This window comes from Colletotrichum phormii (genome assembly GCF_030913505.1).
Source record: "Colletotrichum phormii strain CBS 102054 chromosome Unknown BDP81scaffold_34, whole genome shotgun sequence".
Lineage (NCBI taxonomy): Eukaryota > Fungi > Ascomycota > Sordariomycetes > Glomerellales > Glomerellaceae > Colletotrichum > Colletotrichum phormii.
In genome coordinates, this window is record NW_026851476.1 from 315,823 (window position 1) to 339,433 (window position 23,611).

A 23,611-nucleotide genomic window follows, 5' to 3' on the forward strand; every position below is an offset into this window, starting at 1 on the left:
AGTAATCTCCAAAGTTGATTTCACATGATAAGGTAGCTTAGGTACAAGGACGAAGAGAGATAGTTTTCAAGTAGAGGTCAAGCTGGCGTGACATACTACGGTGAACACGGCACAATTGATACTTCAGATAAGTCATTGGAGTAATTCACTGTTATAATAATTCATCTCGCGCCGCAACGGTTGATTACCTATCTGCTCATGAAAACGTTACATGATATCTCGTGGTATATACCAATCCAATAAAAACACACACATTTCATACCCGTCCCATCCTCCCATGCCATCAAATTCTCCTTATTGGAAGTCTACGTTTATACAGTGGAGAGAGTATTTACTCCTTGCCCTGAACACGGCGGGCCCAGTCGTCATGGACCCGCATGCCGTCAACGACGACAACTCCCCGGCCACGCCCAACGCGGTCCGATCGCTGCCACCACTTTTCTTCCTTGCCAGGCCTCTCTGCCTCTGACTCGCTATCAGCGAGGCCACCACCACCACCCTCGGCACCCACGACAAGAATGATGTCGTGGCGCAGCCAAGTCTGGAGGTTGGAAACCATGGCTCCGTTATCACCTGCCAGAGACTCCTGAAGGTAGATGATCTCGGGCTGCAGGTGGCGGAGGATATGCGTGTGCCCATTGGCCGTGGTGAAAGGCATCACCATGGTCTCCTTTTCAACCAAAGCCAATGCCTGGGAGTAAACGGCATTGAAGGCTGGGTTTGCAGGCGATGGATTCATCAGAGGACTCTTGGATGACTCTTCACCAGGCGTCTGGGCTTGATGGTGCTCAATGTTAGAGAAGGACGAGCTCAACGACGGTGGCGGAAGGTTACTGGTAGATTCGCCCGCCGTGTCTTTCAGACCCGGCGCATAAATCAAAACAAAGAGCTTGACATCGTTGAAGTTGGTGTAGCGCGGGATGTGCGACAAGATGGACTACAGGAGTGTTAGCGCGGCGCTTCGGAAGTCATGCCAAGGAGGGGAGAGAGGGGCTTACGGCGTGTTCATGGAATCCATCTTCGTCAAAGTCGTCACCGTGGCTATCCGCAGATACTACAATGGCAACAGTCCTACGTCGTTTGCTGGGGTCTCTGGGCCCGGAAGATCGTTCTTTTCTGGCATCCGCTTCTTCGGACCATGTCTCATGGTCAGCGTACGCGTTCTTGTCCTCTTCCCTGATGGCGGCCAAAGCCCTACCGGCTGCAGCGCCGGCGGCGGCGAAACCAGCAGTTACCGTCTTCCCGGCTGCGTCAAGGAACTGCTGGGGGCTGGGTGTGCGCCTCAATGCGCCAGACATCCTCGCTCCCAATCCATCCCCAGATGCATCTCGGGGCCCCTCGGCCGTGCCGTATGTTTCGGTTCCGACGTTGCTGGGCGGAGGTTTGGGTCCTCTTGAAGTGCCGTACGCAGGATTGTCGCCATAGTTTGCATTGTCGTAGTCGAGGTCGGGGTATTGCTCGTTCTCGGGCGTGTCATCCTCATCTTTGCGCTGACTCCATACCCACGCTGCGAGACCGACTGTCGCAACAGTCACAGTGACCGCAAGCGGTACCCAATGGCTCCAAACCCCTCGCCTCCGAGAATTCTGATCGTTGGGCCACGACATTTAGTTGGATGCAACCATTGCACTTAGGCACGTAGCCTAGGTATTATAGATATGGGTTTGCGTTGATATACTCGAGCTTGTCGAGCTTCGTCAACCGATTCGGGCGGTCGCGTGGGCGGTTGGGCTGACTTTGTCTGTGAATTCGCCAATGGTATCGCAATCGCCAATGTTGCGTCGTGATCCGGCTCTTAATGTTGTCAAGAGACAGGAAATCGCAAATGGGGGGGTGGGCTATAGATCACCCACTTGTCGCGAGCTCGGGTGGCTGGTCTTGGGGGAACATCAACATGGGGGGAATTGGATGGGCAAGGAGCTAAGCCCCAGGGGATCCCGAGGTTGGCCGTGTTGCCATTGGTTGCCGGGCCAAAATCTCTCACCTTGGCTGACAGGCGGGAAGGCAGGTGAGCGGCCGGACCGAGGATGTGCCGACAATCACGTGCATCATCCCACCTTGATGCGCGACGTCAATAGTGGGTCCCTGTCAATCGATTAGCGTCGCGGGTCGTTTTTTGGCGATGACTCCTTCAGCGCGCATACAAAAATATCCAAGAAAAGGGTTATTGAACCGGCATTGGTGTGGGCAACACAGAACCTAAGCTTCGACTAGGCCCAGGACGATAAATTGTCGTATCGTACATCTCGCCAGCCCGGTATCTACGCTCTCGCACCCCGGCGTCTCTCGCTGCAGCCACTTGTCGCAAACGGAATACCCCGCCAAAATCACCTCGAGATGCCCCACGCTGTGTCGATGCCCTCACCAGGGCTCCAAGCCTTGGTCCTTTGCGGCCCGGGATCTTCATTTCCGACTTTCACTTCGAATCCCGATGAGAACCCCAAGGCACTCTTGCCCATCGCAAACAGGCCTATGGTCTGGTATCCCGTCGATTTCTGCTATCGTATGGGCATCACAAGTAAGTGCCTGGTCTGCAGTCATTGGTGGCTCAATATGGGCACCCACAGGAAACATTGGCGATGGAATTGATGAGGCTGACTATCCCAGACATTACTCTTATCTGCCCGGCATCTGCAGAAGCAGCAATCACAACTGCCCTGAACACCAACCCTTATTTGACAGGACTTCCCCTGCCTAGACCAGACATCCTCGCGCCCAAGGATCTGGATCAAACTACAGGCACGGCTGAGATTCTACGCCTGCCTGAGGTCAAGGAACTCGTCAAGTCAGACTTTGTCGTTCTTCCCTGCGACCTCATCTGCGAGGTTGCCGGCGAGAAGCTTCTACAGGCATGGATGGTCAAGGGCGCAAGCATGTCAGACCTCCTGAGCGCCGCAAAGTTTTCAGGAAACAAACAGAGCCCCTTCAGCGGCGGCTTGGGCGTTTGGTACGAGACGAAGACAGCAACCCCGGTAAAAGGCGAGGAGACAGACTTCATCGCCGTAACACCGTCCACTCCCTCCGCCGTCGCCCCCCCTAAGGGATCTTTACTCCCTAACCTGTCCAACCTGGTCACGTCCATACCCACAGACTCGTTGAAGGATGCCATGGAGACGCGGAGAGGCTTTGCTGTCCGCCATGGCCTTCTGCGGAGTCATCCTCGAATGAAAATGCTCACGACGCACAGAGATGCGCATTTGTACATTCTACCGAGATGGATCATGGACTTTGTTGAAAAGAATGACCGCTTGGAAAATATTGGCGAAGATGTCATTGGCTGGTGGGCCAAGGCAACCTGGCAAAAAGGCCTTGCGGAAAAGCTTCAACTGGACGAGGTTCTGCGTAAGGAAGACGCAGACGACAGTGACGACGACAGTTCACTGCAGGAGAGCACCTCGTCGCCTCAAGATGACGACCCTGAAGAGCTGCGACCTAGTAGAGGTCTCGACGACAACGCTTTCGATGGAAACGACTTTGACGGCACAAATTCCCAGGGAGCGCTTAAGGTGCCTCCGATTATCGCCTACGTACATCCTTCTGGAGCCGATGCACCGATGATACGCCGCGTGGACACAGCTCAACTACTCCTGAACGTATCACTACAGCTTGCCAAGGTCCCCTCTGTGGAGGAGACTGGCAGCGAGGCAGCATCCCCTTTCGCACACGCCAAGAAGGTGGCATATCCGGAGGGTGTCAAGGGCCGAACTACAATCACAAAGGCCGACAGCTTGGTCGGAGAGAACGTCACAGTAGAAGAAAAGGTGTCCGTCAAAGAGTCCGTCGTCGGAGCCGGCTGTCAGCTCAATGAGGGTGCCAAATTGCTGCAGTGCCTGTTGATGGAAGGCGCCGTGGTGGGCAAGAACTGCAAGCTTACGAGATGCATTCTTGGCAAGCGTTGTGTCATTGGGGATAATTCAGTCCTGACAAACGTCGAGGTTCAGGAGAACTTGCTTGTTGAGGCCAGGAGTAAGTCTGATCCATGTCCCACATAATACGTAATGATAGCTAACACTGCTCTAGCTGAGGAGAAGGACACGAAACTCATGAGTTCCGATGGCTTGGAGGCCACCGAAGAGGAGATGCAGGGAGTGCTGGAAGACATGGACAACGAGATCATGGCCCAGAACGAGGAGGCAGTGGAATAGACTTCAGGCATTTGTTCGCCGATTATGCTTCGCTGCAATTCTGGACCGAACCCCTTTGCTGAATTTTCTCCCGTGATTCATCATATTTTACCCTGCGCTGACCTTGGAGCCACTCTAGAATATCACATACGCTACCCGGAAGAGCTGATAGTATTGGAACCGAGAACTTTGTACTAGCCACCATGAAGGATGAGCCAATGTTCACTAGGCCGAACCCGCGGATGAGGAACGGACGAGGTGGACAACTGCCGGCAATGCGGGATCCCCGATAAAGTCCGGAGGCGAAACGACGAACAATCAGCACTCGAGGGCAATCCGACGTCTTAGTCGAACTCTACTTCAGGTCCGGTGGGAACGGGGGATCCATCAGATACCTCGGGGAAGCTGGACAGCAATCCGGTAGACATAGAGCAGAATCGCGACGGCGGGCTGGAAGAGCAAAGCTACCGCGGAACCTACGGGAGCCAAAAACCGCTCTCACGCGTAATGAACGAAGTGGAACCTCGCCCGCCTGGTCCACGACAATGGCATTCCTGAAGCTCGTGTAAGCCCCCCAAAAGCTCTAGCCAGCTCGTCAGGGGCGATTGTCTTGGAAGCTTCTGGCTCGATTGGGAATTCCTGAGGGGGTCGAGGGGCATTCTAGTAGGTCTTGTTCAGCAAGCAGAGAGGCGAAAGAGGCTTTTGTAGTGGCCTGACTGCAGTAGCACGTGTAAACTAGGGAGCTGGTGAGCCTTTCCAAAAGGCACGAAGTGGAACGACTTTCTCGTGGGACACGATGGGACATCAGACGAAGGTTGCCAATAGCTTACAGAAACTACGGAAGAGCGTCCGAAAACCCCTCAATCGGAACGGTCCAAGGTAATGGTTTCATCCCCAGAGTTTCCTCTCTCCTCCCGGAAAGCTGCAGAAGAGGGCGCAATCCCGAAGAAACCTTCCCCCTTGATCTCCTAACGCCGGGCATGGTGGCCGAGCTATTTGCCCATAACCTCTTTCCTACGATGTACGCCAGGGGCAAGAGACATCCACACACACACTCACACGCAGAGAGAGAGAGAGCGCGACGAGAGTGAGAGATGGACTCCGGGGAGGGCCTCTGTAGAATCAGCCCATCTGCCAGGGGCAAACTGACTCTGCAAGGATCACCAATATTGGGGCCACTCGAGAGGCCCGAGGAGAGACATTCAGCAGATGATGCTACGGTCTAAGCGGGCCTAGCGCGTACCTCGATGTCGATATCGGGAATTTGTCCTACTGCTGATGGTACTTTGAGAAAGTGACAGGTCACAAAAACCCTCGGAACATTGTCATTTGCTCGTCCCAAGTTGGTGGGATAGGCACTTCGCCGAACAAACCTACCTGGCCTTGTCCCCGAATGCTCAAGGGGGGTCGAAGATGTGGGCAACGATGTGGGCAGCAGTCCATTGAGTGTGAGAGAGTGAGGGGCCAAGGGCAGCGATGATGGGACTCTAGTGTAGCATCTGCATCGCAAGTGCCTTGTGGTAGTACAGAGATCGATTTTGAGTCCAGGCTAGCGGGGTTCAAGCCGAACCAGACGACGGCGGCGGCGGGCGAATGTGGGCAAAAAAGAGGGGTCCAGGGCAAGAGAGACTTGATAGTGACGGAGAGAGATAGAGCTAGAATGTCCATAGAGACAGAAAGAGGGTGGACGAGCGAGACCGACGGCCCAGCTCCGGCCAGGAACGCGGGTTACGCGGGCCACGATGGTGAGACTCCAAAACTGCGTCGCTCGCGCGAGAGTTGTTGCGTTCCTCGTGGGAAGTCGTGGCAAAGCAGAGACTTCTTTTCCTTTCTCTTGCCTTATTTTGGAGTTTGGAAACAATGGGAGAAACCTGCCCACGCGTCATGATTGGGGGCGGGCGTTTCTCACACATAACAAGGAAAGGGGGCCAACGTGAGCATTCCTCTCGCGTGTGCCAAGAACAAGAAAAGTAAATAAAATTTTGCTGCGTAGATGTATGGGTGCGTGTGTGTGGGTGAGGTTTGAAGCCTCACACAAGACTTCTCTCTCTTGCAAGGCCAACGCCAACGCCAAAAAAAAAAAAAAAAAAAAAAAAAAAAAAAAGACAGGTCTCGTTTGACACGCGTTGTGGGAACTCGACTGCGTCTACGAGACTACGAGGAGAGCAAAAAAGAGGAGCATCTTAGACCACCGAGGCGGCGAAAGCCGCAGAGAGACAGAGACAGATAGACCTTGTGGAAAGTCAATTCGTTTGAACCGGTAGTCTTGTGTCACTTTTTCCTGTCTCCTCCTCTCTGTCCCATTCTCTCTTGTGTGGTGGACTAACGGCCGAAGGTTGCTAGACTGCCCTTTTTCTCCTTGGCCCGCCGCCTGGTTCAAGGGACACGAAACATGGGCCACTAACGTTGGAGGCGCGGATGGGGTCTTTTTAATCATGGAATCTGAGAAAAAAGAAGAGAGAGAGACTGAGAGATGTCGGTGGCACCTGGAGACACCTGGAGCTGGAACTTCAAGGAAGGAGGCTTATTGATGTGTGTGGCCGACTAAGAGCCGCGCGGGGGAACTAACACAAGCGTACGGATACTGGATAGAGATGTCGATGATGCGAATCGAGTTAGACGTAATGGTAGCACTGGGATAGTCACGGGCTGAACGGCGTGCGGGATGGGAAATCCGAAAGAGAGAGAGGTGAGCGAGAAAGAGGTGAGAAGGAAAGAGTACGATGAGCATGGCATGGGGGGAGGGAAGCGGGACATGGGCTACCATGTTCACCTGAGCGACAGTCTCGGGTTCGGCAGCTTGACGTCGATCACGGATGTGGGCGAACTGACTGCAGCTCGACAGGGGGGATGGGGGAGGCCAAAGTGGGTAAATAGTGACAGATTCTCTTTGCTTGGCGATATCCATACGGGATATTCAGCATTTAGCATATGCGATGCGTGCTGGGAGAGAACAGGATTTGCCCATCCTCCATCCTCGCCGGCCGGCTACTGGAACTGGCCAGGCACACTCCATATGGAGACACTACGGATACCTATCCACAAAGGATTTGACGACCGAGAAAAGAGACACACGGACGAGACGGCAGGCGCACGGATTCTCGGGTGCCTGAGTTGAACTTGGATGGGGGATGGGGGCGCGCGAGGCTGTTCAGCGGGGATCCCTTCGGACGGCGGCGCGCCAAGTAGCGCGTGTTGTTTAGACGCGATTTCTTATTTTGCTAACGCTGAGCAGATGCCGACGACGCTAGCAGTTTCTGATAGTTTGCCTGCCCTTTGGCTCGTGGCTGGTCAACATGGACGATGTTTTGAAGGGGTCCTTCGTCTGATTTCTATTTCGCGTTTCTCTGTCTCTTGAACCAGTCTGTATCAGTATGGCGTCCGTCCTGGCGTTCCCGGGTCTAAGGACCGGAGGGAAGCCTCAAGCATCGGAGACTAAGGTTGGCCGACAGGTTATGGCTCGTCCCAGGAATCGGAGGACTTGCAGCAAGCGTGCAGCAGCGCCGGGGACCAGCCCAGGCAGAAAGACTGAAGGACGTCTAGACAGACGTAGACAGCGGCACAGCCAGCCCCAGGCGGCGAGCCGGCGAGCCACCACAGACGGGAGTTCTAAGTTGTTGATAGGCTAGAGAGGGGTGGCGTAGAGCATCTCGCCGGGTCCCTTAGGGCGTGGGCAAGATGAGAATGATGGTCGACATGGGTCCTGGATGAGAGAAAGAGACATAGATACTCCGTACACTGAACAAGAGAGAGAGAGAGAGAGAATATGGTGACGATGAATATGATGGAGAGGGGGTGTGGATGATGGGTGTGGGTTGGTTACTGATGAGCCGCCCTGCCCTTGTCAATGATCTTTGGGGGTCTAAACATGGATGGTCAATGGTGTCTGAATCCATCCCCGCTTTTCCTTTCAAGCGTGCTGCGTGCCTTGATCGCAGCCCTTGTTCATGGCTTTATGGGAAGGGCTGTCCAGGGTCCCCGTCATCTTCCCATTGTGTCGAGGCTTATGAATGGGGGAAGACTTGGGACTCGGCAAGAGGGGAGGGCGTGAGTGAAGGATGGATGAGATGACATAAGCACTCAGTCACTCACACAATACCGCTTCAAAGGCTCTCTCTCACATGAGCTGGGAACCAATGAGGTGAGGGATCAACGGCAGGCATCTCGTCGATGAGTCTTGTCAATTGGCCGATCTGGTTGGTGGGCAGGCGGCAGGCCCATGTTCTGCCCGTTTTTCCCGTCGTGTGTGCGTGTTTCTGCCATTCTCCCGCCCATTCGCCAATTCAATCACCCTCCATCTTCCTGTCGCTCACTCTCTCACTCACACTACCTTTACGACACAGTGAGAGTGAGAGTGAGAGAGAGAGGCAGCAACACCGAAAGAGACGCTATCAAATCTCACATTGCCCAATGTTCAGCCCGTCGTTAACTTACGGTGCGGTCCTGACTCAAGCGACCCGAGTCGGACGATAACTTTCCATCGCTCCATCATTTTTCCCACCTTCTCCCTTCTCAACCTTTTCGCGGCTTGCCGTCTATCTCTTGCCAATGGCCTCTTTGCCTTGGTGCGCTTCTTCTCACACAACATTCCGGTCATTCTTACTCGTTTTGGTCCTCTCGCAGTTCTAGTCCCCTCTGGCTTGGAGTCCGTCTCCTTCAGAATCGCTTCATCTTTGCTTTTTGCACATCTCTCATCTGCATCGTCCCTGTTTCAGCGCCTCTTTTCCTCTCACCCACCACTATTTTCCATCATAACAGTGAGAGAGTACCTGGTAGGAAAGAGGTTGAGACCAACTAGCCATGCCGTACCAAGTCAAAATGTGCATGCATACCTTACGTCAGGTAAATCTTCTGCCAGTTTCACTGTGCGAGCTCCGTGTCAAGATGGCATGCGGACTTGACCGGGGTCCGCAGCGCCGGACTACTGGGTTTTTGCTTTTCTTACCTTTCTCTTCTTCCTTCGCGTCCTGCGGCCTGCTCTTCAGGCCTTCGTCACTTTTCACATTTCCTGTACTGTGTCTCAACTGCATCATACATCCTCCGTCGTCAGGAAGAGAGTGAGGAAGAGAGCCGATTGTTGCCCAAAGGTAGAAGAGCTTGCATCAGGGGGGGTAGAGGGGCGGCCTGTGCCTGGTGTCTCACACCACAGCTGGCCAAATTCTCGGCCAGTGAGTGTCGTACGTATCGAGTTATCAGTTCTTCCATTCCTTGACAGGCGTGTCTCCATTCCCCCAGGGTTACACACATTCAAACATACAGCCAGATGCTGAGAGACATACACGGCAGCCAACTACGTCTGGGCATCTCCACTCTTCCTCTCTCACTCTCGCGGCCTTCACACAGACAAACGCTTCCTCTTGTCTTCTCTGGAACCCCACCACCACCACCACCACCACTACCACTGCAGCTGTCTGTCCCGCTCGCCATGGGCTGCTTCCTGCCGCGGTGTCATGTACCTTTGATAGCTAGCCAGCTAGCAAGAGAAAAACCGGAGACGCGTTCTTGCTCTCACGTCTGACAATGGAGTCTTTCCGGCCTCCCTGCTTCTTTCCGACCTCACCAGTGGAAGTCTACCGGTTGTCTTGCAATGCTCGGACGTCCGCATCTGGAGATGGATACAGAGAAAGATAGAGCCATGTAGCCATGTCTCCGACCCAAGATTCAAGAGCGTGTGGGTTGCCAACATCCACCCTACCCCCCCTTGTCGTCCATCATCCTCACCCTTCACCAACCCGCGATCCTTGAATAAGCAGAAGCGGTTCATGCAGGTACTCTTTCTTCTTCGTCGAATCTGCCCCCGGTTGGTTCTCCGAGTCTCCAGCTGCCTGGCAGCAGTTCCTCCGTGGTCGACCCTGGTCAAAGTTGACTCGATCACTATGAATCCCCCCCCCAAGGACCAGGGTAATCCACACAAACTGCAACCTAAGATAGAGTAGGATTTGGTTGTCTGGGCTTGACGAATGGGTACTTTGATCATGATGTATCCGTATCCCAGCAGCCCCAAACTTGGACACGGCTGTGTACCCTGCCAGTTGCTCCAGATTTGGACTCTTTGCTTTCTCAACTCAGAACCCATGCAGACAGGCATAGCCCTGAGCCTGTCCTTCTAGCACTCTTTCACTCTCTCGCCTGCCATGCCGGAATCAAGAATCGTAGGCGACAAGAGAGCAACTGGCTCGAGCTTCTTTCTGGATCAACAGCTAAAGCCGCCCAGAGCACCGTACCTGGTTCAGCTTATCCATTGATCTGACACCTATATGTACGTGGGTCTGCGTTCATGGACCGGGCGATCGTCTCATTGTTTCTCAGGGACGACGAAACATACTGGACTGGACCCTCTTCTTCCCGCCGCGAGAAACACTCTTCTGCTCTAGACCCTCACCATCCTCTTGCCCGTCCATAGATCGGTGGATCCCGCGAAGGAGATTAGAGCCTCTCTCTCTCTCTCTGTCTCTGCCCTCCCCTCCTCCCCCACCACCACCACCATCACGTCTTCAAACTCCACGCCCATTCTTCCCACGCCTACACCCCCCGGCTGGGTTCTCGCAGCTCTCCCTCCCACGCTCCACTCCACCTCCACTATCACGTACTCAGACCTCGATACATTCCTATCTGGGGCTCTCTGTCTCTCCCAGCTGGTGTATTGATGACACTATTTTCCCATTTTGTGAGAATATACCTGTCCATCACTCTTTAGGGGCGTCATCTTCATCTCCGCCCCCCTCCGTCCCACGATATAATACTGCCTCGACTGCTCGTCTGTGGAACGTTTCCATTATCCCATCATTCTTCATCTTACTTTTAACCGGACAACTCGCTCCCTCTTCAGAAACGAATTCACCCCCTCTCTCGAACAACAGCGAGTAAGCAACAACAATCAACAACACTCTCACCTCACACAATGATGTCGCACTCGCACCTCTGGCAACAGGAGCAGGACCACTCCATTGAGGGAATCATGGAGTCCTTTGGTGGTCCCGAGACCAGCTTTAGCTTTGACGGTTCCATGAGCTGTGGGACTACAACACCAAGCTTCTCTGCCGCATCCTCTGTCTACGACCCCAACGGCCCCTTCACTCCTCGCTCTGGCCGCTCAACACCTCACGATCACAGCCAGTCCAGCATTGACTTCGACTCCTCCTTCTCCTCCCACAGCTCCTTCTCCTTCGACCATGCCCCATCACAAGATCCCAAGGGCTACTTCCCCAAGCCCGATGAGGTGAAGATCCAGATGCCCATGCAGTATGCCCCAACACATGTCACTCCCTCAAGGAGGCAGAGTGCAGGCTATGGCATGGAGCATCTCGACTACAACACAATGCTTCACGTAACCCTCAACTCCCACTGCATGCCCGGCATGTCCTCGCCTCACCCTCACCAGCAGCAACACCAGCACCAACAACATCACCACCACCACACAGAGCAATACTCGCTCCACCCGGAGCTGAGCTCATCACCCTTCGTGATGCCGACCCCTCACCGCGGCCTCCCGAGCTCCACGCCCAGCAACGCCCACATCTGGTCCTGCAGCAGCGAGAGCCCCATCATGATGTTCGGCAACGAGGCCACACCCTCAACGCCGCCCCTTCAGGCCATGCACGGCGGCAACAGCAGCGCCGTCAAGCGCGAGACCACAGACTCCCCCATCCCGCGCCTCACTCCACCCTCCGCGGCCGCCTATCACCACCGCCAGGACCCCAGGCGCAAGCTCTTCGCCGAGGTCCAGCGCAAGACCCTCGCTCTCCAGAAGAACCAGAATGACATGGAGGCCCTGCGACAACTGAGGTCGATCCAGGTCAACCAGGACGGCTCCGTCCTCGAGTGTGGCTCAATGAAGGTCCGTCACGTGGCGCCCAGGCGGGAGCGGTGCACATATCCCGACTGCACCAAGACTTTCAAGAGAAAGGAGCATCTCAAGCGACACTTCAAGGCGTAGGTTCCTCATCACTTGCAGCTTACACTTTCAACGGTTAACTAACACATCTTGTCTAGCACCCACGAGAAGGAAGTTGAGCTCTACACGTGCCCTGCAACAAATTGCAACCACGTGTTCAAGGAGCGCCGCGACAACTTCGTCTCCCATCTCCTCCTTCACAAGCAGGGCAAAAGCAGCAGGACGCCGTACAACGAAAAGGCCGCCAAGCTCTACGACGAGATGTGCCTGCAGAGCAAGAGCCGCAAGCGCGTCAAGACGGGCACCAGCTCAAGCCCCAGCAGTAGCGGCAGCAACAAGAACTGAGATGAGCCTTATTTGCCCATCTCACCTCTCTCGGCTGCTGCTGCTGCTGGAGTGAGACACCTCGAACCAGGGTGTTTACAGGACGTTTTTCTGGGGGCACTGGAGACTCGAGAGCCACTCCGGCCGAGAAAGAGGGGCAGAAGAAACGCCAAGTCGGGGATTTCCCATGGCGATAGGCTGCGTCGTCTGTTCCAAGACAATTCCCAGCATCGCACGCCACTTGTCTGCATGTCACTTCATCCTTGCAACATGCTGCAACAAACACAAATCTTTTCAACTTTCCAACCTGTAATAATTCTGTTGCACGAAAAATCACCCTTTTTTTGGGCGTACATTTGGCAAACCATTTGGGTGTACTTTTTGTCACTTTTGTTTCTACTTTACTTGTTTCTCTATTGTATGGATCAACCGGGAGAGGATGCTTTTGCTTATCAGAGAGACACTTGGAGCCTGCCTTACTGGAGGTTGTCAACATCCAGCAACCCGTCCTGCGCAACGACGTTACATGCATTTTTTTACGATTGCCGCGGAGAAATATCAACCCACACACACACACACACACACACACACACACACACACACACACTACAACCTATACACAAAAAACTCAAAAGATTTACATATATTCTTAACGATTAAAAAGACATCAAAAACGAAGTAGTATGAGTACCAACAAAAAATCCGGCGGGAGCGGTGGGGGAGAAATGGAGGATACCAAAGGGAGGATCCTGTCTCTGGCGCGAAAACTAGCAGTAGGGGATATCGGGAGGAGGCCAACTTTGTCTTACAACGGGGTTCAAACGGCGAAAAATGGGACTTGGAGGGGACTACTACTACTCTGTACTGAATAACACGGTTAAACACACTTGATTGGTTTGCGCAAGGATGAAAGAGATCACACATTGTTTCTACGATTAGATTGTCACACTACTATCATCTGTGAGAGAAAAAAGAAGATGGTTGAAAGAAACTCGATATTTCCCCCGGAGCGGGTCCATTGTCAGTGAAATCCATGGCACTTAACAGACTATTGTTGATACGAAGAAACAAAAAAAGCTGAAGTCCGAGAGCGACGCAGAGTAGGTAGGTGACAAGGTGTCAGCCGAAGTTCTATCACATCTCGTCTGCATGGCGTAGACTTGACAGGTTGTTGGGGAATCTCACCCCTTCAGCTACGTCTTGCATCTCCCCAATCTAGACTCAAAGGAGACAATTTTGCCCGTCAGAATCTTGGTACTGATGCATGCTACTGTAGGTGATATCTGATTTGGTTGAATGCTTGATCCTTCTTTCCCCCCGATCTGGTAGGATCATTTTCCTGGTGGTAAAAGTGGTCAACGCGTAACTATTGTAACAGCGTTGCAATCATCAAACTGACAACGACAACCTTCAGCTGAGGTGCCCTCTCGTCCCATTCTCGTCTCGGTAGGTGAGCTTGACGATCACCGTCCGGGCCACCAAGGATCCCCACTTCCAAACGCGCGTGTGTGGTCGAGGTTGCGCGGGTGGACCAGGGATCAAGAGCAAGGCACGGCCACAGCGAAGGCATGCTTGTCTCAGATTTTGGCGAAGTTCCTCTCTGTTGCGAGACTACTAGGTACCACCACTACTCTCTCTTGCTCAATCCGCCAAGGAAAACGTCAACAGAGGTGAGGGTAGGGGTCGGGATGGGGACGAACGTGCTTGATAGCTTTCCTGTCCCATGTCCATGTCCATGTCCATGTCCATGTCCATGTCCAGGGCCAGGGTCCAGGTGAACTCTCTTTCTTCCTTGTTGCCCTCTCAGGCTCTTCTCACGAGTCGCCCCATCATGACCTGGACTCATGGACGATCCGGGACGCGAGTCGAGAGCCGGAGCGGGCGGGGAGGAGAGGGGCAAACGGCGCGGTTCAGGCCGTCAGGGTTTTGGGGATATTCTGGCTAGATAGAGAGACTACGGATACTGGTCTACGGTTAGTTCATCGGCGTTGTGGTTAGTTCAACCGTAGTTCGAAATGCCCCATTCTACAGGCAAGCTTCCGTCATCAGGATTACGTCCCGCGCGAATCGGGATGATTGACGGGATCACGAAATAGGGTTGGTGGGAAAGCAGGGGCAAGAGGTTTACGAAAGTACCCATAACACTCGGTCCTGTGGTACAATGGCTCTGGAATCTAGGGGCCCCTTGGTAGGTTCGAGAGGGCGACGAACCGATGCAAATGATGGAACGGGCAGGGGTAGATGATCAGAGGCAGGGGGGCCAATCGACCAGGGGCGAAGGGGAGAGAGAAAGAGGAGAGGAGGAGAAGAGAGCAGGCTGACAGGGTCAAGAGCCGATGCCCGATGGGGCAGAAAAAAGGCTGGAGTTGGTGGTTTGGAGGCAGGCAAGGCAGGCCACCCCGGACAAAGAGACTACTGTAGCCTGTTAGGTAGTAGTAGCCAGAGTGCCTGGACGACGTGACATTAGACAGCCTGACAGGAGACTCCAAAGTGTAACCTCAGACGAGAGAAATCTCCGTCTGGCCTGTTTTGTTTCGAAACGTTGCCAGTCGTGGGAGCCTCGTGGTTGGTCGGGAAAGGCGGCCTGCCGTGTAACTATTCCCATGTGGTATTTTTCTTCCCTACGTGATGGAGATCGCTTTGATTGGCGATGAAAAGAGAGACGGGCCGAAGGCGCCTGCATGGCGATGAAAGACAAAAGCAACAAATTGAAATCAGGAACGCGGTGCTTCTGCTGTGCACGACTGCAAGAGAGCGAGGAAGTGGTATGGGGAATACCACAACTCAATCTCAGAGAGTGAGACGAGACTGAACACTGCTTTCTCAGTATTACGGGCGCAAAGCGTGTTTGATTAAGCAGTGCTGCAGTTGAACCACACAGACACACACACACACACACACACACACACACACACACACACACACACCCCCCGGAAATGCCTAGACCTAGGTGACCTTGTCCGAACGGCCGTTCCGGTGCAACACTGGTCGAGAGATGAGATGAGTCGAGGTTCGGGCTGATGGATGGGCAGCTGGGATTCCCAGGTCCAGATTGGTAGGGTGGTAGCGCATCCAGGCAGCCCAGTCAGGCTGGCCTGAGCGTCGGCATTCCGAGCCTGCGGCGACCCTGTCAAACCGTCGATCTTGACCATATTCTCGGGATATGGCAGGGGGGGTTCGTCACCCAGCGCTGTCGTCGTTCGGTGTCGTCGTCGTCGTCGTACAGGGAACCCTGCCAGGAGAGGTCTGGCGCTGCTGCTCCTGGTGCTACTGCTGCTCCTGGTGCTTGCTACTGCTGCAGTGCTGCTGCTGCTCTCGCACGGGATGGGATGTCAGTGTTCCACTGAAGATGCAAAATGTCCGCTGTCGGTGGGCAAGCTGCAGCAGGCCAGCATGCAGGAGTCCAGGACAATGATAGGTAGGACAGGAGGGATTTGTCAGGACAAGATGCATGTGCCTGCCCCCCTCTGACCACCCCTGGTGCCCTGGAGGACGACAAGAGAGCACGGCGTTCGCAGGGGTGAGTATGCAGCCCATCGGATTCGGGCAGCCGCTGCGTCTGGCGTGCTGCAGCATCTCATCGTGCAGAGACATGGCAGTGGGACCTGGTAGGTACCACCCAGGTAAGGTACCAGGAGCTGCAGAGCGAACTTGAAGGAAGAGACTGCTGTTGCGATTTCGGGGAGTACGACGTACGAGATAAGAGGCGGGAAGATGTCCATGTGCTGAGGTAACGTATCAAAACAAGACCAAGTCCGTTTTTTGGCATTTGCACCTTTTCGTGGTTTTAGTGTATGCTGTCCGGTGGAAGTTGAATGCGTGGGTGTGGGACGGACGGACGGACGGGCGCTTGACAAGCAAGATGCGGCAGAGGAGAGGATCGTGGTCGTTAGAATATGCGTCAATCCATTAGGTTTTTCGTTTAGGTTCGCTTAGTCGATGAGTCAACGATCAAGTCTGCTGCGGGCATCGGCGCTACATTGCCCAAACACATGTACTTTGGAATCCTCAAACTGCAAGGCTAGAACGAGTTCAAGGCTGGGTGATTCCCTGTTTTTCGTGTCGATTGACTAGCAACACAAAGATGAATAGGGAATCACAACCTGTCAGATGATGTTGTGATGGGTGGTTGTCTGGTCAGAAGGATGATGGTTTTCTTATTCGGGGGCTGATGAATGGGTTGAATAAGGTGTGTTGTGGTGAAAGGGGTGGTGGCGGTGATGATGGACGTGCGGAGCTGCTTCCGTTAGGAAAACCTGCCAGTTGCTCTGGACCTTTCTGGTGTGGGAAGCCGTTAGGTGCGCCGTGCGATGCCGTGGGGCAGCACCGGCTGTCGGCCGGGTCTCAACCTTTTGGTGAGCATCGGATGCGGGGGTACAGACGGAGCGGGATTGGCTAGAAGCTAGCGAGCCACGGAGTGGAGACACCAACGCCAGTGGCTGTGTGGGGCAGCAGCCCGGGGCGCAGCTCCGGAGAGTTAGCGCCGCGGTGGCTTGGAAGTTGGAAGGACCCTGGCCGTTGTCATTTTTCTTCGTCGGACCCGCCTACCGCTCACGGCTCCGCATTGCGTGAGTTATCAGACGGACTCGCTCGCGTAGACTAAGACTATCGAAGTCAATGTTAGCTTCGGGACATGTCGTCTTGTAAGGTTAGTAGAGAGGATACGGAGTACTTTGGCGTGATCTTGCGGGACTCTACTGCCATTGCGGGCGTTGCCGCGTTAGCCACGGGAAGAAGACGCCGGACACGCCGGGGAGTCCCGAGGTACGTATCTACTTCTGCTTAGGTAATTTCGGGACCTTCCAGGTAGAGTCACGGGTCACGGGTTCTCAATCTCGCCCGGCTGACGACGGTAACCTTTTCGGAACCCCGCGAATTCCTGTCTTCGGATTTCCCAAACACGTTGGCCTACGATTTACGGATATTACTGTTGTACCGATAGACCCTTGGTCATCTGCGATACGTGCGGTACGGACGAACCGCGTTGGCACGCATGCATGCACAGCCCAGCCTCGAGTTGCTGCTGACGTCAACCAACACCACCCCGACCGATCGCCCAGAACAAGGCAAGCCAGGCGAAGAAAGCATACACGGCAGAGCAAGCAGACACTGAATGTGAGGCGACACAAGCAATCGGTGCAATCTTACACGCCCGGTCCTAGCAATGATTGCCCGACAATCGTCACAGGCAGCGAACAATCACCACAGCAGCACCACTTCCATGCCCTGTCACTGTCACCGGGCGTTCCCATGTCACCCACGTGTCTACCCCGTCTGAAAAGTCGTCTTTGCTTCGGCACGATTGCGGCTTGTCGTTGAAGTTCAATGCAGATCTGCTGAAGGTCATCCTCAACGACTTCCAGGCCGCCATGCTTCGACTTCCATTCCTGCATTCGCTCCCTGCTTATCAGCATCGCTGCATCGCTGCATCGCTGCATCGCCTCTTTAGCACAAGCACAACCCCGACAGGTTGTCCTCAAAGACTCTCCGATCTCTTCCAGGGCCGCGGCCTGGACGGCGCGCCATTGTTCATTGGAACGGAACCTGCATCATTCTCATGTCTGGCGACGACCATCTCACCACTCTCACGCCACTTTTCTTTTTCCCGCCTCAGTCTCGTGGGTGCCACACTTGCAATTTTCCACATTGCGACTAGCTGGGCATGCCGTCCGTAATGCGAGCTTCTCAACGACCATCGACTCTTTGATCGGCCGCTGTAACGTATCGCCCGCTCATCTCGCTCCATCACGATTGCCCAGCAGTAAACGCACCCACGTTTGCTTCTCTGCATCGGCGGCTGTTTCGGCGTGGGCTGGCCCCCAAACCAGTAGAGAAAGGCGGCAAGCTGTTTCATCGTCTGGTACATACCCCATGATCCTGGCATAGGATTCCCAGGTGGTCTCAACCAGGAGGCGCAAACAAAGCCACCAATACCTTCATGGCCAAGACCATGCTGCCATCATATCAGGATGCCGTCAGTAAACTCGACTGGCTTGAGTTGGTGGCACCATACGTCGCAGACAAGGACTTTGCTAGTCTTTGTTCTGTGAATAGACGTTTCCACGCCGTCTTCACACCCCGCCTCTGGAACGACCCGTTGGTCACCGTTCGACGGTTGGGACTAGATCCAAGTGACGGTATGTTTGTCTCAACCTACACCCGTCAAAGTAAGGAAACACCATTTGCTGACTTTTCGCTACTATCTCGGTGGAGTGCAAAAGACCTTGACTGGTACCTAGCATTTGTCTTCGACCGCATGCAGCGCCTGCGGCCGAAGACCCTGGCTCTGATTATTACTCTCGACTTTCGTGACTTTGCAAAAGACACTGCCCATTTCTCGTCCGACAGTAGCATCAGGACAATACCTCAGACTCTGCGTCAGCTGCCCAAAATACTGCCGAACCTCAGATGCATTCTCTTGGACGGCCACGCCGAGGCGGACCCCGCCTTCTTGACAGCCACCCCGGCGTCCGAAGCAAACACGACACCTCCCGACCCTCGTCAAGGCCTGTTGGTTCTTAGTGTCGCTCACTGCCAAAATCAACTCCCCAACGGCTTCTATACGTCGGACAAGCTCCAACAGCTGGTCCTTCTAGACGTTTCCGGATTGCCAGGTTCCCTGCAGCCTCTGATTGCTGCAGCACACGGACGTCGCAACCTACGCAGATTAAAGGTCCTCAAGGTGAGGCGTCGGGAGATCAACGACTCTTTGGCTTTGATGCTCTTCCAGGCTTTCAAGAGCTCTCTGTGGAGTCTGGATATCAGCGAAAACAAAGTTACAGACGGTGTTCTTGGCCAATTCGCTGCACTTTGCTTCAATAGTCCATCTTTGAGGTCTCAGTCTCGATGCATGACCGAGGGCAAACTTGTCTTTGATGGTCAAGGAAACGACACATTTGGGCCATTCATGTTTATCCAAGAATCCGACTCGAGCGGGACCTTCAGCCATGCAGAGCGGCACTTCGTGGATGCCCCCATCTACTCTGCCGATGCGAGTCGCGATCTGCAGGAGGACGAAGCAGTGCGAGCCAATGGCCGAACTCCTTTGAGACGAGACAGTGTGGACTGCGTTAAGGCCGCAACTGCGGGAGGCATGGATCATCAGGTACCTGACTGGTCAGACGTGCCGTACCTCGACGTCTGCTCTGCACCCGCCGGGATCACCCACCTGCACATCTCAGACACTCAAATCACTTCGTCAGGTGTGGAGAGACTGCTACGTAGCTCGCAAGGCCAACTGGAAGAGCTCTCCTGCGATGATCCGTTCTTCCTCCCAGTCCAAGGGTCTGCTTTGAAGCAGCAGCATCTCCTCCCATGGCCCAAGAACGTCACTCTGCGCGGCTCTTTGGGCTGCGCGCATGTCTTCAGGCCCGTCTTCTCATCAAATCTTCGAGTGCTGAGGATTCACCATTCGCTTGTGACGCAGATACCGACTCTTGAGACTGATGGACTGTCAACCATGTCACAACTCTGGCTAGCCGAGACAGTGGTTAGGGAACGATCTGAGATGGCCTTCCCACAGACGTTTGAGCCGGACATGAATCCCCGGCTGACGTCTCTGACTCTGACCAAGATCCCACGTCGTTCCAACGGGCCGTTGATAGACAAGCTTGTGCACTTTCTCACGCTGGCCAGTCTCCAGGAGCGCGCGATTCGAGAGACTGCCTCTCAATCGTCATCACAACGTGGTCCAGTACTACTGCGCGGTCTGCGCCATCTTCGTCTAGAGTTCGAAGCCGATCCGATTGAGGATCCCGCCGGCTTTTCAGCCGCAGACGACCTAGACGCCGAAGAGCTCATGAATATGGGCGAGGGTGAGGGCTTCAGCTTTTTCGGCGACCAACGCCGACCTCAGCCACGGCCTGAAGCTATGGGGAAAAAGCAAGCAACAGCGGTCGAGAAAGTCGCTAATGACCACCCTCAGCCCGCCACAGCCCGTTTGAGCGCGTTCCCCTACAGCGATATTGGGGGCGAACTTATGCCCTACCGTGACATATGGGGCGGGAGTCAATTCGATCGGGACATCTGGGTCGGCGATGGAATCCCGAGTTCCGAACACCTTGCTGTCAACGAGTATATGAAACTCGTGACGAACCCACTGCTGAGAACCAGAGCCGGACCAGCCTCCCCAACGCACGTGAAAGCCGGCGTCCCGGAAGGAGTTCTCATCTTCCACGCGGCTTGGGACGCCATCGCCATGCCACCAGAGTTGAAACCTCCCAGAACGGCAGAGCTACATGGCATGCGGGACGTTTTGGAGGCCATCAAGGCGTTTCGCATCGAGACTAGGGCGGCGTACGAGGCTGCAAAGAAGGCTGCCGTTGGAGGCGTGGCAGAGCTTGATCCCATCAGACCGCAACACTGCTTCTGGTCGCGAAGGCTTGAGGTCTCTGCGCAGCAGAGCATGGCACACTATCGAGCGCCTGGTTATTGGCGATGAGGAAAAAAAAGGAAAAAGTACCCATTTTGCCAGAGTTTTCTCTTTCTGAACGGTTTTGGTGTCCCATCTTACTCTCGTGTCAAGGCACAATTTTTGGTCATTTGTGATATACACTTATTTTGAAATAAGTATGAACAGTGAAGCGAAATGTGGTCCTCGAGACAGCTTTTCTTTTTAGCTCTCCCATATGATATCCCACATGTCTGTCTCAGTTCCCAGCGGGCCCCCTTCCCCATCCAACGTCACCTGACTTTTGACTCGGCCAGAACCCTCTCAAGAAAGAGAAGCAGTATAAGCAGTCGTGGTGAACTTGGCATTCGACCCGACAAACGGCTCGGTGCCGGCGCCGATGCTCTGGAGGATCTGCGAGGAGGGCAGGCCCTGGTTGTTGATGAGGTAAGTCGCAAACGCCTTGAGGTCGCCGCTGAAGCTCTGGACGTTGCTGGGGGCGACGAAGCTGAAGACGGTCATCTGGCCGTTGACGCCCTTGTAGAGGTTCCAGGTGCGGCCGGCGACGGTCGGGGTGGCGATGGTGCTGCCGGTGGCGGAGATGGGGCCGGCGCCGCCGAGGGAGCCGAGCCAGATCATGATTTCGTATTGGGCGTCGCCGGTGGCTGTGGAGGAGGTGAAGAGGTCGTAGGCTACGTTTGCTACGATGCCTGTGCCGGAGTAGCTTTGGGTGATGTTAGTTTGACCAAGTCTTTGAGCTTCACGTCTGTGGCTTTGAGACTTCAGATGTGAAGAAGGGGAGAAGAGAGAGAGAGCAAAGCATTTACCTCCAATTCCAGGTCGAGGGGATGCTGCTAATAGCGCTCAAAGCCTTCTTGCTGACGTTGACGACGGCGTTGGCGTACGACTTCACGTTGTACTGCCCGCCGGACCAGGACCAGGCCGTGGACCACTGCAGGTTGCTGCCGGAGAGGCCGGTGAGGGTGGTGCACTGGCTTCCGCTACCGGAGGACATGCCCCAGAGGTTGTTGTAGACGGTGTAGGTGCCGGTGACGGCCGAGTCCCACTGGCCGCAGTAGGTCGTCGCGCGCTTCTCGACGTTTGTCGGCGTCGGGCTGGCGAGCGCCAGGGGGAGGAGGGCGAGGACTGCGGAGAACTTCATGGCGGGAGTGGCTGGTGGATGGGGACAAGAGCTTGCAAGTGAGGGACTGGTTTGTGATTATTGAAAGATAGGCTGGCTGAAAGGTCTAAGAGGTATAGAAACTGCGAAATGAATGATCAAGTTTTATATATTCTGCCTTTCAGTATATCCTGTAGTTGGCTCCATGTCGAAATTGGTTCTCTTGGCCCAGGACCGCTTCTCTCTGCAATTCAGCTATTCTTCCGCGGGGTCCCCAGCAACGTCAAGCAAGCTCCCGTCAATGTCACAGTCCACGTGGGAACATTGTATCTATTCGCACGAATCGTCACCAATGCCGAACCCGTTTCGTGGACCTACCTTCCGTAACTGCCTCGAAAGGGTAGACTGAGGACCTAGTATATTGATCACGAGTGCTTTGATCCCCTGGAGCTCACACGGGCGAGTTACCAATTGGGATGACGATCATATCCGCTCTTGATATAAGCTTTCCAGGACTGTAGGACGACAGTGAGCTAAGCCCATGGTAAACGACTCTTCATTGGCGGCTACCATCTTGGTGTTGTCAATACCCCGGGCGAGATCCATCCAGTTCGGGAGTTTAGGGAACCACGAATCAGGGGAACCCGGCTATTGGAGACGTGGGGAAGGGGAAACCGGGGCCGTGGATGGGATGATGTCCAAAGGTTAAAGTTTCTTGGGACGTTCTACACCAAACTCCAGGGTTGAGTAGACTATCTGGTTAAAGATCTTAAAGAGAGCGGAATAATAATCGATTCCTAACTTTGTAGTAACCTAAATGTTCACGAAAGCCCGTCACCCACTCTGACCTCATTCGGTATCTCTTTTCTTTAAGGCACATAAAGTAACCACAAACTCCAGGCAGTTTTATTGCCGACGTCACTTGGCGCCCCGGCTACCCCGGCATGGCTTTCAACGCACGGGATTCGAGGAGATATAATCTGCCCTGGCACTCCTGGGAAGCAGTATGGACTGCCGGCGGAAAATGCGGGGTTAGACTGCCGTAATCCGCGCTGCTGCGCCGGGGGCTTCCCGCGATGTAACCGAGAAGAGTCGACCAGGTGGAGTTGGGAAGTTGGGGCGCGGCGGGATTCGATCGGGCGTTAATTTACTGGAAACGCGCCGGAGGTTTTCGTTGCGTGCGAAGCTCTCTTCTCCTTCTCCTTGTGCAAGCTTGCGTGTTTTCTTCTTTATGAAAAGAATGAGGGTGAAATTCCGTTCAATCTTGATGCTACGGACGTACACGGCCCAGCTTCGTGGAGGTACGGAGTTTACAGATATCGCTGTATGCACTCTCATTCCAAATCTTGACATTTTTAATCTCAGGTAGTTCAGCGTTGGCCATGATAACGGGCTCGTTTGATCGGCGCATATGGGATTTCGCTTGTGCACGCCTTCGAGACCTGTCATTTTAACGTGCATTACGTGCGTGCGCATCCGATCTGATTTACCGCACTCTTGGCTGCCGCTGGTCTTGGTGATTACGTGATTACCTAGGTACCTAAAATCTGATCTGGTCTGGTCGGAAAACTACTTGGTCCCTGGATCCTACGATTCCTGTTCCCTGACAGACCATCTGACGGTTCTGACCCTACATTCGCTTATCTGAGGCTCTCAGCTGGATATCGAGACATGACGCACCAGTTGGAAGTATGGTTCTGTAATCTGTTAGGTCTCCCTTTTCTTCACGTGAAATCCAATAGTATGCAGATTCGTTTACC

At 54.3% G+C, this 23,611-nt stretch overlaps 7 protein-coding genes across 7 annotated transcripts; 3 read left to right on the forward strand and 4 right to left on the reverse strand.

Moving 5' to 3' along the window:
* Positions 1-137: 137 nt before the first annotated feature.
* On the reverse strand, positions 138-1,905 carry BDP81DRAFT_385984 (uncharacterized protein). Its single transcript, XM_060586995.1, has 2 exons — positions 999-1,905; positions 138-937 (listed from the first exon to the last, which is right to left on the reverse strand). Exons 1-2 carry the CDS (start codon positions 1,605-1,607, stop codon positions 332-334), a joined length of 1,215 nt encoding a protein of 404 aa, XP_060438650.1. The 5' UTR covers positions 1,608-1,905; the 3' UTR covers positions 138-331.
* Positions 1,906-2,337: 432 nt separating this feature from the next.
* BDP81DRAFT_400141 (uncharacterized protein) lies at positions 2,338-4,145 on the forward strand (the record flags this gene model as incomplete). Its single annotated transcript, XM_060588648.1, has 3 exons — positions 2,338-2,518; positions 2,608-3,966; positions 4,021-4,145. 3 exons carry the CDS (start codon positions 2,338-2,340, stop codon positions 4,143-4,145), a joined length of 1,665 nt encoding a protein of 554 aa, XP_060438651.1.
* Positions 4,146-5,177: 1,032 nt separating this feature from the next.
* On the reverse strand, positions 5,178-5,899 carry BDP81DRAFT_145251 (uncharacterized protein). The gene has a single exon (XM_060581883.1). It carries the CDS (start codon positions 5,790-5,792, stop codon positions 5,427-5,429), a length of 366 nt encoding a protein of 121 aa, XP_060438652.1. The 5' UTR covers positions 5,793-5,899; the 3' UTR covers positions 5,178-5,426.
* A 3,518-nt stretch (positions 5,900-9,417) lies between these two features.
* BDP81DRAFT_145270 (uncharacterized protein) lies at positions 9,418-10,605 on the reverse strand. Its single transcript, XM_060581884.1, has one exon. The coding sequence runs from the start codon at positions 10,210-10,212 to the stop codon at positions 9,598-9,600; it is 615 nt and encodes a 204-aa protein (XP_060438653.1). The 5' UTR covers positions 10,213-10,605; the 3' UTR covers positions 9,418-9,597.
* Positions 10,606-11,025: 420 nt separating this feature from the next.
* BDP81DRAFT_333931 (uncharacterized protein) lies at positions 11,026-12,363 on the forward strand (the record flags this gene model as incomplete). Its single annotated transcript, XM_060585711.1, has 2 exons — positions 11,026-12,056; positions 12,117-12,363. 2 exons carry the CDS (start codon positions 11,026-11,028, stop codon positions 12,361-12,363), a joined length of 1,278 nt encoding a protein of 425 aa, XP_060438654.1.
* A 5,917-nt stretch (positions 12,364-18,280) lies between these two features.
* Positions 18,281-20,782, forward strand: BDP81DRAFT_333910 (uncharacterized protein; the record flags this gene model as incomplete). The annotated part of the gene is made up of 2 exons (XM_060585708.1): positions 18,281-18,479; positions 18,564-20,782. 2 exons carry the CDS (start codon positions 18,281-18,283, stop codon positions 20,780-20,782), a joined length of 2,418 nt encoding a protein of 805 aa, XP_060438655.1.
* Positions 20,783-21,055: 273 nt separating this feature from the next.
* BDP81DRAFT_465940 (family 12 glycosyl hydrolase) lies at positions 21,056-21,893 on the reverse strand (the record flags this gene model as incomplete). The annotated part of the gene is made up of 2 exons (XM_060594342.1): positions 21,056-21,455; positions 21,559-21,893. The coding sequence occupies 2 exons, from the start codon at positions 21,891-21,893 to the stop codon at positions 21,056-21,058; spliced, it is 735 nt and encodes a 244-aa protein (XP_060438656.1).
* Positions 21,894-23,611: the final 1,718 nt, after the last annotated feature.

Coding starts and splice junctions, on each gene's coding strand:
- BDP81DRAFT_385984 (XM_060586995.1), bottom strand. CDS start 1,607: ATGTCGTGGCCCAACGATCAGAATTCTCGGAGGCGAGGGGTTTGGAGC. Junction 938..998: donor ATGGATTCCATGAACACGCC/GTAAGCCCCTCT, acceptor ACACTCCTGTAG/TCCATCTTGTCGCACATCCC.
- BDP81DRAFT_145251 (XM_060581883.1), bottom strand. CDS start 5,792: ATGGACATTCTAGCTCTATCTCTCTCCGTCACTATCAAGTCTCTCTTG.
- BDP81DRAFT_145270 (XM_060581884.1), bottom strand. CDS start 10,212: ATGCCTGTCTGCATGGGTTCTGAGTTGAGAAAGCAAAGAGTCCAAATC.